At 34.9% G+C, this 16,429-nt stretch overlaps 1 protein-coding gene across 1 annotated transcript in view; it reads right to left on the minus strand.

The window, feature by feature from the left end:
- kcnh5b (potassium voltage-gated channel, subfamily H (eag-related), member 5b) overlaps window positions 1-16,429 on the minus strand; it is a 492,331-nt gene that overhangs the window by 442,249 nt on the left and 33,653 nt on the right. Inside the window, exons 3-4 of the mRNA XM_030127455.1 lie at window positions 9,492-9,598; window positions 2,516-2,644 (exon numbers count right to left, since the gene is read on the minus strand). Coding sequence (XP_029983315.1) covers window positions 2,516-2,644; window positions 9,492-9,598 — 236 coding nt within the window. The remainder of the gene's footprint in view (window positions 1-2,515; window positions 2,645-9,491; window positions 9,599-16,429) is intronic.

Genomic DNA, 16,429 nt, shown 5'->3' on the forward strand with positions numbered 1-16,429 from the left:
GTCGCTGTTTGTAAATCCATATTCCACACATTCATTTCACTCTCATCTTGCCTGTAAATGACAATGCAAACTTAGCCATCTATCAATCAAACGTCTGCGTTACCGTAGCAACAGCCAATCCTCCTGCACATCTGTCAAACTACACATCTGACATCAGATCACATTTACAGCAATAAAACCAGATAAAAAGCTTGTTTTCATTTTCCAACCGTGCACTTTGTGACCTATTTAAAACAAGTCCAGAACCCACCAGTTGATAAAACTAGAACAGTTACAGTTACAGCATGAAACTTAAGAAAAACCATTAAAACTTCACCAAAAACACAGAGGATTCAGCTGATGTGAAAGTACAGTTGGACCATGATGACAAAGAATTAAAAAAAATGAAATGAAAAAAATAGATAAATGAGAGGATAAGAGTCAGAGAAAAGGAAGAAGAAATTTAATATCAGGGGAAGGAGAAAACAAAGTGCAGAAAGTGTAAATGGATGGAAAAGAAGCAGGAAAAAGGAGGAAAAGATGATAATTAAATGACCAGATGAAACTGGTCCTAAAAACAGAACATGGGGCTAAAACTTCCAACCAGATGTAGACGAATGTTATGAAGCAACTTTGGAAGCACTTTAGGTCTATTTTAAAAATAAATATTTACTGAGATAAAAGAAACTATTGTTGAGATAAAACACCGTTTTATATTATTTTACATTATATTTAATACAAAAATCTGCATGTAACATAGTCAAAAGGACACAAAAATTATGTGCTACTATTTTTTGAATATCTCTTTAATCTCTCACAGGTACATTTTGGGAATTGAACTAATTATGTAAGGCAGAGTGTTTCACAAAAATGGCCGCTGTTGCAAAATCATTCATGATTTATTTGTGTTTAAATGGGCAGGTTCTGCATGTAACACAAGTGGACACGATGGGTTGCAAACAAAACTTGGAATCAGACTAAGATTGATGAAAAACCCACATGTGTGGATTAGAAAAACCACTAGGATCAACACATTTAACACAGTGTCTTTATTTATAGTCTATAGAAGACCATTTACAGACATGTTTTCACATCTAATGCACTGACACCTAGATAGCTTTAATGTCCATGTTTGGGTCCTATTTTTGGCCCCAGTATTTTATTTAAAAAATTCATTATTTATGGCATGGCTCAGAGCAAGAGTATATTTTTTGCATTTATCTGAGGTTATTATTAGGTCCATCCTGGGGGGAAATATGTCTATATGTACCTTTTATTATTGGGTCTAAATAGCTAGAAAAGTGACAGATACTAAAATGAACCCAGTTTCATAGAAGCATAAAAGAGACAGAAGAAAGAAAATAACAAATTTAACCCTTTCATGCATGAATTATGTGAACCTTAGCCAAATTTTTCTCTTGAGTGTTTTCATTCCTCTTTAGGTGTGAAAAAAGCAATGCAATTGATTTTTTTTTTTTTTTTTTTTTTTATGAACCTATTTTTCATGGAGTTACGAAAATGTCCACTCCACTGGACACCATGCATTTAATTTTTGAAGCAAAGAAACATGCATTTAAAAGTCATCATAAGAAAGTGATATACTGTGTGAAAACTATGACATAAAATAATTTTTAATGAGTGCTAATCATATGTTTTCTCACTTTTTTTTTTCATACTCTAATACTAGTTATTACTCATTTAATGTAAATAATATCCTCCTGAGACCCAGGAAATTGACAATTTTAGCTATTTTACATTAAAAAATGGTCTTGATTGGAAACTGCATAATGCAACATTTTTTTCAGATACATTTTAAAAATGATTTTTATTTATTGACTGATTTTTTTTTTAATGGAATATCCTTTGCAATGGACAGTATTTTTTAAGTTAAACTGTCAAACTTTTGTCCCCTACAGAGGACAAAATGTATTGCTGGGTCTCAGGAGGATCTACAAAAAAAAAAAAAAACTTTTTGTTTCAGAAAACTGTTAATTACAGTCTAATAAAAAATTAGCCATTGATTTACACTAAAACATGTTAGTGCAGATCAGGTTTATAAAGAGCAGCAAAGTTACAATAACTGTATGAACTGCAGTGTTTGAGAGGATGCATAAGTGTCCACTACACTGTGAAAACTACAAAACCCATGAATAAACAACAGAACAGCTGGAGAAGAACTGTCCACTGGAGTGACCACTATGCATGAAAGGGTTAATATCAGGGGAAGGAGAAAACAAAGTGGAAAAAAAAGCATAAATGTATGGAAAAGAAGCAGGAAAAAAGAGGAAAAGATGATAATTAAAAGTCCAATCATGACAAACTGAGAGTGTCTTTTACTGGTTCAGGTCACATGACTCTTTCATTGAAAAAAACTCTTTAAAAAGAATTTGTTTCCATCATGATCCTGGAACATCAGGTTTCCAACATCCATCAGAAACAACATCTACCCCACACAGATCTCACTCTGATTTAACAGTTTCTCACAATAAAACAACCATAAAAAACCTGCGGAAGACAAGGCAGAGGAAGCGCTCACCTTTCGTGGTTTCGTCTTCAATCGGCTGCTTGAAAAGCGTGATGTCTTTAAAAGTGCACAGGAACAAAACCACCTTGTCATTTTCATTTCTGATGGGAGCAACCTGCATGTAGAACCACACCGGACTTCCTGCAAACACAAACACACAAACATATCACCGGTGTAAACAAAAGTCTGCATTAACATTATAAGAGCCGCAAATAAGGACTGAGGTGTTTGTTATTCATCTTATAGTCAATGCATACAGGTAGAAGTGGTAAAAAATAACTGTTACATAATCTCAAATTCAGAGTAACACAGTCTGATTGTGACTTTTGAGGTTATAACATTATAGAATATCCTGTTAGTTTTAGCTCTAACTATTTATATTGTTAGATTTTTACAGATGTTATTTAATGTTGTGAAGAATGTGTGGCTTTTGTTCTTGAAAACTGCTCTAAAAATACATTTTACTCACTTTTTTCAAATTTAATTTATTTTATCTATCTATCTATCTATCTATCTATCTATCTATCTATCTATCTATATATATATATATATATATATATATATATATATATATATATATCAGTTTTCTTGCAAAGTTTGCAGAGGTTCTTTTTTATTCTGGAACCTATAGCAGTCATAAAATAAAATCACTTGATGCAAACAAAAAAATACTTAATGTAACAAACAAATGTAATACTTAATGTTAATACTTTATTTAGTGGATTTGGATTGGAAATGCTGAGGGAGCTTGGAATTTTTTTTTTTTTTTTTTTTGTAGCAGCCCCTAGTGGTTGTCAGCTTTATTACGCTTTAAAATGCTTCAATATTTTGAAAATGAGGTCCTTGCTCCTTTACACAAACTCTCAGATAACAGATATCATGTTTTACAGCGGAGATGATCAAGATGATATCATGCATCACTTTTTACAGTGGAGATGATCAAGCTAAAAACAGACATCACTCCTTACAGTAGCGATAGATGATCAAGCCAATAACAGATCTCACTTTTTACAGTGGAGATGATCAAGCTAACAACAGACATCACGTTTTACAGTGGAGATGATCAAGCCAATAACAGACATCACTTTTTACAGCGGAGATGATCAAGCTAATCACAGACATCACTCTTTACAGTAGAGATAGATGATCAAGCCAATAACAGATGTCACTTTTTACAGTGGAGATGATCAAGCTAACAACAGACATCACTTTTTACAGTGGAGATGATCAAGCCAATAACAGACATCACTTTTTACAGCGGAGATGATCAAGCTAATAACAGGCATCACTTTTTACAGTAGAGATAGATGATCAAGCCAATAACAGATGTCACTTTTTACAGTGGAGATGATCAAGCTAACAACAGACATCACTTTTTACAGTGGAGATGATCAAGCTAATATCAGACATCCCTTTTTATGGCAGTGATGATCAAGCTAATAACAGACCACTTTTTACAGCGGAGATAATCAAGCTAATGACAGACAGCACTTTTTACAGTGGATATGATCAGTTCTGTCTCCTCTTTTTAATGCATCTTAATCATGATGTCGGATCCATTCCCACATTCATTCTTGGAGCTCACAGTTCTTTCTAAACTCTGATTTACATCACCTTTTTTGCTTCCTCAGACTTTCAGAACAGCCGAGTTAAAACATAAAAGTTGGGCTCTCCTGAAAGAAAACTTAACATCATCATTTCTGTGGATACACGTTGTTTCGTGGTCGTCATCCATCTCATTTATATCCAGCCTCTATAAGGGGCCGTGTTCTCCTGGTTTGTCAGCAAATTTGTGCCATTTCAGAATTGATCTTTTCATTTTTTAGTGTTTCTGCCTCCCCGCCTCGCGTTCTTCCACCTCGTAGGTGATCACTCTTGGGAGACCAGAACATTTAGGACTATTTTTGTCGGCACGCGTTGTTCAATGCTCGCCTCGCCGACGCTGCTGATCCAGGATTTACACAGAACATAAACATGCACCTCTGAACACAGATGGACGCATGAAAGATGCATTTCTTTTTTTGTAAAAAAAAAAAAAAAGACCCCACTTTGTATAAATCATCCATCTGAGTTTGAGAACACACACATCAGCTTTTCCAGAAGGAGTTTAACAAAAGAATGCGGTAAAAAATGTGCAACAATAAATAAAAGTATGTAGAATTACATCACGATGAACATGTATATTAATAATATTAAGTGGATTTACTGATTTTGAAGGAAAGTAGCTTCAAAAATTGAACAAAATGCACGGATTTGCAAAGATTTTTTTAAAGGTTAAAGTTATTTTCAGGCAGCGTGCACCTAAAAATACAGTTTGTTTGTTTTTTTTAACTTTTTAACAATAGTGAGAATTCCAGAAGGTTTTCACTCATTTATGAAAAATCTGGTTTTAGCGTCTACATCACATGACTCAGCTCAGGTTATCTGTCATCAATTGATCAGCCTGATCAGAATCCATCGTGGCTGCCAACAGAGCAGGAAATACATCTGATAGTTTAAGAAAAAAACACTTTTTGATCAAACTTATTGTCAATAAAATAACAAAATAAACACATAAGAGAATCCGGGACATTTGTGTTAATACTATGATGAAGAAAACATGTTTGTAGTGTTATGTAGGAACCTGAGAAATGGATTTTCCTCCCATTCGTTGCCAGTTTACGGCTAGAAAAGGCACAAATTTGGTTAAAAGTTTCATATGAAACAATATAGACCAATTTATTACCATTGTCACTGAAGAAAAGCTCATTCAACTGCTTCCAATTGTTCCTTAATCAATGACTGTGGTTGTTTATTTGTCTACATCTTGTTCTTTATTAGTTTTAAAGTGGAATTAAAATGTTCTTTATTTTTCTTTTATTTTTTTAAATCATGATTCTATTTTTTTTTCCATGATAATGATATATCTTTATTATCATGTTCAGGTTTCAGATTCACTTACTTACAATGGAAATAAAACCCACCACCCTCAATTACTTACTTATTAGCAATATCCTAAAAAAAAAATAATAATAATAATAATTAACAAGAGCAAGAGTGTACACCATTTTTAGATTTTTTTATTTTTTTTTAACAGTTACTACACACTATACAGATAAAAAAAATGAATAAAAAGCTGTTCGGAAACTAAAATTATACTGTAAATGATGTGGGAAAACAACAAAAATCTGGCATTTCTTTTAATTCATTTACACATTAATATGTTTAATATCTTGACTCAATACTAGGGCAACATATCCAACACATAATACATAATATATACTTATAATAAAAGATATTCAGAGAAAAAATAAGCTACGAATTGAATTATGGATGAATTTATAGTATTCATTGAGGACTTAGCTAATTAATTTCCAGTGGTTTTAAAGGTGTGATAAGATCAGATAGTTAATTTCAAATTATATCTAATGAACTATTATGTTAGGATGAACCTGAAACATGAGTTTTTAGTAATGTATCAATGCCCTTAAATAAACTCTGGTTCATTATGCAGAACCGGAGGATACGTCATAACTCTAAAAAAAAAAAAGACGGTGACAGAAACAGGACAGATTATTACATTTAGGACTTAATTTTTTACCTCAAACCAAACTAAATCAAAGAAGGATTTTGGGTAAATTAGCTAAAAAAAAAAAAAAAAAAAAAAAAAAAAGCCATCATGTATGTCAGCACAAAACTTGAAACATAAGTGAGGAGCCACAGAGTTTGTCTCTTTTCCTTTGGGTGTTTATTAACCCTTAAAAACCTAAACAACCACCCATAAATGAACCCATAAAGACCCAAACATCCACTGATCTAAACTGTTTAATACCTGTTGATCCACTAATCCTATCAATACATGTAAATAATTGGTGTAAAATACAGTTTTCCGTCTTTTCACGGTCATCAGATATGACCCATTTGGACATTCAGAGGCTCCGTTGTTACCATGGAAACACTGTCATCTTCTCCAACATTGACTCACCAGTAGAACCCATGGAGTTGGATCAATGACAGTGGATGGACACATTTTAGTTATTGATATCTTTGCTGGAAAAGTCCCTTTTTCTTCCATTTGGATATAATAACATTTGAATTTACTCAGATTGTATGAACTTTAACATGATCATAACATTAAATGCAGGAAAACAATAACTATTCACCGAAGAATGCAGCAGAGAAAACGATAAACGGTGATTAATCACTTAGGAAAGGTTAGATATAGAGATAAATTCATTTGGAAGTCGCAACAAAAACAGTTAAGGACACACTGATTGACACTTCACACCATTTTCTGGCATTTTATAAACCAAACAATTTGTTAATTAATCTAGAAAATAATTAACTATGATGATGACTGTTTGTTTCCAGCTTCGTTCTGATTCCTTTAGTCTTTATGAGTTAAGGACCATGGACAGCACACAGTGTTTCCTCATATATTCCTAATAAACAAATCATATAAAATCAATACAAGCTTCAAGTCAGGTTCAACCATTAGCACCAGGTCTGATCAGTAAATGAAATATAGGAAAACACCTGAAAGATGTGAAATTCAGAGGATAATATTATAATAAATTCAGAAATTTTAAATGTGGAGAAATGTTTCATTGTACATCGCCATAAAAATAGTTTTACATCTTTAACCCATAAAGACCCAAACACCACTGGGACCAAAATCATCTACTGATCTAAAATGTTCAATAATTATTATTACCTCCGCCAAGGAGGTTATGTTTTTGCCAGCGTTGGTCTGTCTGTCCGTCTGTCTGTCTGTCTGTCTGTCTGTCTGTCTGTCTGTCTGTCTGTCCGTCTGTCTGTCTGTCTGTCTGTCTGTCCGTCTGTCTGTCTGTCTGTCTGTCTGTCTGTCTGTCTGTCCGTGTGCAAAATAACTCAAAAAGTTATGGACAGATTTGGATGAAAATTTCAGGAAATGTTGATACTGGCACAAGGAACAAATGATTCAATTTTGGTGGTGATCGGGGGGGCACTGATCTGCCTTGGCGGAGGTCTGCGCTCTCCCAGTGCTTTTCTTGTTTATTTATTTATTTGTGTCTGTGTGTGTGTATTGTCTATTTTTGGACTTCGAGTCTGCAAATAAAATAAAAGCATTTGTAATTTTTTATTTTTTATTTTTTATTTTTTTTATTTACAGGTCTACGTACTTGCTAAAATTAATTGTGTGTATATTTACAAGTAGACTGTTTGGGTGTGTATATAAGAAAAAATATCAATAAACATATTGTTTAAAAAAAATATTAAATAACTTCTGAGCCACTAAACTTATTAACACATGTAAATAATTGGTGTGAAATACAGGTATTCATCTTTTCATGGTCATCAGATATGACCCATTTGAACATTCAGAGCCTCCATAGTTACTGTGGAAACACCATCATCTTCTACAACATCGATTCACCAATCAATGATCAACGTCAGTGGATGGAGACGCCTGTTTTTACATTTAGTTATTGATATCTTTGCTGGAAAAGTCACTTTTTCATCAGTTTTCTCTGTTTCTGATATAATTATCCTCAACTTTAAACTGAGGTTTTATGAACATCTACATGATCAGTGAATTAAATATAGCAAAGAACATGATTTTCACTGAAAAGAATGGAAAATACAGAGGATAATATTACAATGAATGGTGATAAATCACTTAAGAAAGGTTAAATATAGAGAAAAATTTATTTGGAAAGTGCCACAAAAGTAGCGCTGGGTCTTTAAGGGTTATGAGTTGAGTTAATGAAAGTGATCCGATCATTTTCTACGATCATCTGCATTTGTGTCCTAAAATCATATATTTTTGGGAGAATGTTCACCAGGTAATTACTAAAATTTTGGGCTATAATATACCCAAGTCAAGTGTACTATTGTATCTGGGAAATATGTCAAGCAATGTTGTATTAAAAGAGGACAGATATTTGCTGAAAGTTTTGTTAGCAGCCCGCAAGAGAACAATCACAAGAAAATGGTAGAAAGCAGATCCACCAACACAGCATGACTGGGAAAAAACTGTGACTGAGATATATGTAGTGGAACTGTTGAGCCATAAGGTAAGGACTCTAAAAGAACAATGTTGAGAAAAGTGTGAGAGATGATCAGGATAAGGACAATCTTATCTGACGATTTTTTTTGTTTGTTTAAGTCAAGATTTTTTTTTTTTTTTTTTTTGCTTAATTCAAGCAAAAAAAAAAAAAAAAAAAAATCTGCCAATGAAACAAGTGGAAATTATCTTGGTAAGATTTATTGAAATAAGATTTTCCAGATCTGTTGTCTAAAAATCAGTTCTTATATCTCACTGAAAAGTTCCTCTTTAGGTGATTATGTCTTAGTTTAAGTGTGATGAGATATTTGGACTAGAAATGAGAAAAATACAGGGTGGGGAGGCAAAATTTACAATGAACATTTAGTTGTTTTTTCTCAGCAGGCACTACGTCAATTGTTTTGAAACCAAACATATATTGATGTCATAATCATACCTAACACTATTATCCATACCTTTTCAAAACTTTTGCCCATATGAGTAATCAGGAAAGCAAACGTCAAAGAGTGTGTGATTTGCTGAATGCACTCGTCACACCAAAGGAGATTTCAAAAATAGTTGGAGTGTCCATAAAGACTGTTTATAATGTAAAGAAGAGAATGACTATGAGCAAAACTATTACGAGAAAGTCTGGAAGATACTATTAAAGAAGAATGGGAGAAGTTGTCATCCGAATATTTGAGGAACACTTGCGCAAGTTTCAGGAAGCGTGTGAAGGCAGTTATTGAGAAAGAAGGAGGACACATAGAATAAAAACATTTTCTATTATGTACATTTTCTTGTGGCAAATAAATTCTCATGACTTTCAATAAACTAATTGGTCATACACTGTCTTTCAATCCCTGCCTCAAAATATTGTAAATTTTGCTTCCCCACCCTGTACACTTGGTAAGATTTGGATTTTTTTTCCAGGGCATGTTTGACCCTCTCATTTCAGACAGAAGACAGATAATATGGACTCACTGTTCTTTCTGTACAGCAGGATCTCGAAGCAGTTGGACTCGTAGTTGTCGAACGTCTGTCGGACTTTATCGATGGTCTTCTTGTCTGTGAGCTCTCCGTACATAAAACTGGAAAAAAGGACAAAGCAGCAATCAATACTAACCCGACCCCAGTGACCTTTGACCCTGACCTATAAATACATAGTTCGTTACAGTCCTGTCGATCTGTTATCTTAAGACATAAAATGTGCATTATGTTTTACTGGTTGGTTTTTATGAGCCAACTGACACAGCAGTGGCATAAATCCAGCTCTGGGTGAATGTCGTTGAATTGGTTTTGGATCGGCACAAGCTCATTTCCTGGTATCATCATAATTATCTGTTAAAGGGCTGCAGATGTTTTCATTTGTGCTAATTATAAGTCTGAGTCATTAATTTTGTCCAAAAGCTGCAGCATAATCAGAGTCTAGAAGAAAAAAAAACAAAAAAAATCTGATGGTTAAGGTTCATGAGATGCAACATTAAAGTCTGTCCCTACAGGAAATATTCCATCTATGATTTTTATTAGTAATACATTAATTAATCTATTATATGTAAATCAAAATCCCTTAAAAAATACTGTGAAGGTGTTTCCACTCTGACTGCAAATGCATTAAAAATTACTCAAATTAAAATTGCTTTTGTTTTCATGGAAATAAAGCGACAAATTAAAACTCCACCAGATGACAGTAACAATCAGACACTGTCATAACTTAAAAAAAAAAAAAAACAATAAATAGGTGAAAAAAAAAAGTAATTTAAATATTTTGCTTGTGTAATTTCATGGAAAGAGAAACTGCATAATCATAAAAATGACCAAAGTCTTAAAAAATGAAAGCATTTTACATGAATGATTCACTGGCGTCGTTGAATAAAAAGTTTTAAAACTGATTTAATTCTGTATTAGTTTAACATAATTATTTAAATTAGATCAAATTCATTTTAATGATTTGAATTAAAGGCCCCTGGGTTGAATATTTTGTCTAAAAAACCAACGGGATGCATTCTAATCTGACTGCATTATTATAAATTGAACAATCATTTTTTAATATTTCCTTGCATCACATGACATGGAGATAAAACTATTAAAAGTGTCTATATGAAAGATTTCTACTTCTGAATATTAAAAAAAAAGTAGGGATGCACCGATACCACTTTTTTCCAGACCGAGTACAAGTACTTACATTAGAGTACTTGCCGATAACGAGTACCGACATGAGTACTTAATAATCCCATTCCAGTTCTTAGTTCCTTTTGTAAATGTGCTTTATTGTCGTTGTCATTAGTCTGACTGGAACAAAGTGCTGCTACTGACATTTAATGTGTTGGAATGAGCGTTTCTCAATTAATCCACCAGGGGGCGCCGCTCTGAATTAACCATACTGGACAAATACCACGAAGAAGAGTAAAGTTTTTTGAGAAGAAGAAGAAGAAGAAAGTCAGTAATAACAAACATGGAGACGACAGAGGTAACACTAATGTGATACTAATATTGCAGCGTTTTCACTGGTAAGGTCTAACAGCTTAGCTTCAGCAGGAAGAGAAAAGAGAAATGAGTGATAAGTTTGGTTTTCACTTCTGCTGGCGGCGGTCTGCACTGTTCCGTACTCCCGGTGGTATTCTCTGTCTGGGTACGCATCCGCCACCACCTGGAAAACAGATGGAATGTACGCAGAGGACGGACAGAACGTTGCGTCCGTATCTGTCTGTGTCTGTAATGTTACTTGCAGTCAGCGTAACTTTTATCACCGTCATTTATTTAGAAAAATCTCCACACTCTTCACACTCCACACACATTATTCCTCCTCCTCACACCTGCTGCACTGAACTGTGAATGTCACACGGCTGTAAGTGGTATCGTTGCAGTTGTATCAGATTACTTTTACGAGTACGAGTACACACACTGAGTATCGGAGCCGATGCCCGATACTCCAATCAGAATCGGTGCATCCCTAAAAAAAAGTCTGAACTGTTTAAAATAATCATCTGTGAAGTTCTGCCAAAGATACTAATGTAGTGGGTTGTATAGATATGAAGTGAATGCATTTCCAGCGATGCATCGGGAAATTTATGTGACCACTAGAGGGAGTAGTGAGCCATTCTGCCGCTAAGGCCAAGTTGAGGATGAGAACCATAAAGAAACAACTGTCAGAGTCAAAGAAAAGACATGATAAAAATAGAAGCCGTTGTTTCCACTGGACTCAGCTGTAAATGCCCACCTTATTCCAGTTGAAAAAGAATAGTTCGGAATAAATTTAAATCCGAATAAAGTCACTGGTTTAATCCCCTTTTAATTCCAAACTAAATTATTCCTCGGACATGTAAACCCTTTACTCCATTTGGACTTTATTTCTGCCATTCTGCACATGCTTTTCTTTTCTTGTCCTGTCGTGATGACGCACACATTCTGCACTGGCGGAAGAATATGCAATGCAGTCTAGTCAACCCAAACCGTTCCAGTGGGCTATTCTGATGGGACCTACCAGCCTGGAAAACCCTGAAGGAAGAGTTCACCACCTGTTTTTTATTCATTCGTCATGCACTAATGAGTTCGATAAGTGGGCAAATCAGTTTGCACTGCAGTGCACCGATTGCCTTGTTCCTTCCGTTAGCTTAGCTTAGCCTAGCTTAGCATAATGGCTTCATTCCTATGGTCAGACGTAGCCAGGCTTTTATAGATGATCCGTAGTATTTTATGAGTGACTGTGTGAAATTCAGTTCTCCCTAATCATTCCTTTAGTCCGTTGGGGTCAATATGATCACAAATTGAGGCTCAAATCATGGTGATGTGACTTACTGCAATAAGAAAATCTTGGGAAATAAAAACTAATGCAAAGCTAAAACGGTAAAGCAAAGCTAGTTTAGCGCATGCATCCCTTCCAACAAAAAGATTTTCCAACTTCCGTCAACACAACAGTCCCGAGATTGTATGAGTGCAGTAAGTCGCGGATCTAAAGAAATAATTAGGGAGAATCGGATTTCAAAAAATCACTTACAAAATACTACAAATCACCTTTAAAAAACTGGCTACATGTGACCATGGGAATGCAGTGACTATGCTAAGCTAAGCTAACAGAAGGGCTGTGAGAAGCAAATAAGCATTTCTCATGTAAACCTTTATTTGGGTTTAACATTTCCATGTAAACAGAAGAGAAAATACTTGACTTCTGAATTAATTTCTTCTGGAAAAATAAATTGGATTTAAAAAACGTCATGTAACCGTACCCGGTGTTAATTAATTGGTGGTTTTGGTGGTCCTTAGTGTGTTGCGCTACCACAGTGCCCCCTGCTGGTCAGAGTAGGTCAAGAAAACATTGTTCTTTGAAGATGCTAAATAAAAAACATTGGTTCCAATCTGTCCCACTATGTTTGACTGATGAGACAAACATCAATGAAAACAGAGTGAAATAACAGAAATCCAAATTAAGAACCGGTAAATTAACGGTGTGTTTGATCATTTTCAGACATGCACGTTAAAGGACTCGTTCTCTCATCTCTATTTTCTGCAGTGAAAGTGAGCGATGAGACACGAGGCGAGTTAAACGTTGTCTGTGCTGTTAAATAAGTGGGTAATAACTCAGCACAGGCTTCCATTAAAATGATAAAGCCTTCCCTGTTTACATTTCTCTAAAACTTTTATTCAATAGTTAGGATTTAAGATATTTGTCGACTTGCAGGCAGTGTACTAAAGTCAGGAAGCTCATCTTTAATTAATCGCAGCTCCTGCCTCGGTCTAAAGCTGAATTTCCCAACATTTTCTGGTTGTAGAGCATGGTTTCGCAGACTGCACACAGCCTTCAGTCTTCAGCTGTATTATTAATTTAGTTTTCAGGCAGTAGCACAAACACACTCAGGATACAGTTACCAGGAGTTATTAGGCACAGGCGCTCTATGAAATCTACTTCTGCTTCACTTGTTCTCTGGGCCTTTGTAGGTTTTCTTTTAATGCTCTTCACACACAGTCGACCTGAGGAAAATTAACACGTACGGCATAAATCTGACAGGGTTACATGATGAACACAAGTCCTTCTATTAATCAAAGGTTCAATGTTTAAGATTTGTGCATGTTTCTGTGTTAAGATAAACAAAAACAGATTATTTGATCAGGACAGTGAACATTTTAGAATGAAACAAGATGCAAACATGATGGATTACTGCAGTTATGTGCAACATATTGAACTTCGTGCATCAATCTATCTCCTTAAATAATACAAACAATAATTATAAAAATGAGAGAATAATAAAATATCTGATAAATGTGAAATTAGAAACACCGCTAACAATTTAAATCAATTAAAAAGCAACAATGGATAGATATCCTATTTAAGAAAAGTTATTGAACAGATAAATGACGTGTTGTAAATATATTTTATACTTTCATACTTTACTAGGGCTGCATGATATGGGAAAAAACTAACATTGCGATTTTTTTTTACCCTGCGATATATATTGCGTTATGAAATAGCTGTGTGGTGCCAACATAAATGGTCAAACAAATGAGTTGTGTTTCCTCTTGTTGTGGCAACAATTGCAGGCACTATTGACACAGAACACATGTTTCAGTATCATCCTTTTGTAGCCAAAATAATTTCAGATAACTGACGTTGCTTTTCTTTGTGGCACCAAGTCTTAGTTTTCGGTGATTTTCTCTTGTTCGTTGCTCATTTTTCAGTGTTGTTACCAGCGACTCACTCCATGTGCAGGGGGCGTGGTCTGCTTCAGAAAAACTGATTAAGAAAGATTGTGATTGGTGGATCGCTGCGCACAGTGTCTATCAGGTTCAACTGAAATGAGTTGAGAACACACTGAGTTCATTTACCTCCTACATTGCAGGACCTGCCATGTGACTATTGCGTACACGTACATTGCGATGACGATGCTCAAACAATATATTGTGCAGCTCTAATTCTAACTGACAGTAAGTAGTATTAAGTTAAATCAGACACTTTGAAATATTTTCATTTTTAGAAAATAAATGGAAAAAATACCTTAACATTTATCTTCTACACTTTAAACTAGGGGCCTCAAACATGTGGCCCGGGGGCCAAAACCCGCCTGGGGGATGAATTAGTGAAATACAAAAATGACACTGAAGACTTTAACAGTCAAGGATGTTAAAATAATTTTAGGTCAATTTGATCTAAAGTGGATCAGACCAGTAAAATACTATCATAATAAACTAGAAATAATGAAAACCACACATTTTTAATAATTTTTTTATATTTTTTTTTTTGTGTAAAAAAAGTTAAATTACACAAAAAATTTTACATTTACAAACTAGCCTTTTACAAAAAAATGTGAACAACCTGAAATATCTTAAGAGAATAAAGTGTAATTGTACCAGTACTCTGTTATTTGTAGATCCACTGTGATCTGTAAGTTGTCATGCACATGTACATATGAGAAGATGAGGCCAAATAATGGCATAAATTGTTAAAATTGCACTTTTTTCTTAAAAAATGTCATTTGTTCATGGTTCATGTTTTTCACATATTTTTAACTGATAGTTTGTACATGTAAACATTTTGATTAGATAATTTTACTTTTTTCACCCTAAAACATAGAAGTTAAACATACAAATTTTGGAGTTGATATAATTTATGTATTATTATTTTATTATTTTATTATTTTAATAATCCAGCCCACTTCAGGTCATGTTGGGCTGTATGTGGCCCCTGAATTAACATGAGTTTGACTGTTATGACCCTGAGGTCATATATGTGTATCTGTAATTTGTCCTGTTATCCCACCCTGGCCTGTAGAGGGCCAGTGGAGTATTTGTCTGTATATGTATGTGTGTTGAAGTCCAGGTGGCTGTATTGGATTGGTGGAACGCACGTCCTGGGGACTGGCCATCCTGGAGCACACGGGCCGCTAATTGGTGGAGGAAGACGGAGTCTGCCTTTAAAACCGCCTGTCGACAACCCAGTCCCGCTCCTCGTCCTCGCCCTGCTCCCAGCTAATGCCGCCAGTTTCGCATTATTAGAGAGAGAGAGAGAGTTTCGACATTTTGAATTCTGTATTTATGCACATTGTAAATAGTTTATGGACGCCGCAGTATTTGTTTAGGGTGAGAAGTCAATTTTATTTTCATCACATTTTCTCCTGTTTTTGAGTTAGGAGGCCAGGTTAGTCCTGTGTATTTTTGTTCTTTTACTTTTATTAGGGAAGTACAGAGTGATTGAGTTGGTTTTGTTTGTTATTTTTGTCACTGCTCACCCTACATTAAATAAACTGCTGCTCGGTTTTAATTTAACATTATTTGTCACGGTCGTCCTTAGGAGTGGGAATCGAGTGAGGAGTCATTTTATGTTATGCCTTTTTTTACCCCTAGTCTAGGGTGTAACATTGACACCCCTGCTTTAAACACTTTGACGTTAAGACCACCACGAATGTACTTTGGATCAGCTGATTTGTGACTAAATCCAATCTGAGCTTCTAAAAAAGGCCAGATCGGCAGCCGATATCGGGACATCCCTAAAGGAAACATATTGTCATAGACTCCAAAACAAAATACAGAACCACAAATCATCCACATTTTTACACCCCTACACATTAAACCATAAACACAACCACCACAGCTCTTCGCTATGGGTGGAGTTTAGCAGGAATGTGCTAAAACTCGTTACCTATTTGTTCAGTTGTCATAAAATAGATATCTGTCTATATTTGTCAAAGTTTGAGGCAGATGTTTGTCTCCTAAAGGCTGAGTATCACCAATTTTAGTCATATGACCACACAATGATTATTGCATGGGTGCAGTCAATGATCATCTGTCACTTTATGTGTTTGCTAAATTTGCAGTGACATCAAACATGGTGTTGGGAATTAACCTTCATAGATGTTCAGGGAGACCCATAAGTCAGAGTCAGTCAGAAGCCCCTGTACATGCAAACTTCCTCTCTTTGCATGTCTTCCAAC

This window comes from Sphaeramia orbicularis, chromosome 22 (assembly GCF_902148855.1).
Source record: "Sphaeramia orbicularis chromosome 22, fSphaOr1.1, whole genome shotgun sequence".
In the NCBI taxonomy this organism is placed as follows: domain Eukaryota; kingdom Metazoa; phylum Chordata; class Actinopteri; order Kurtiformes; family Apogonidae; genus Sphaeramia; species Sphaeramia orbicularis.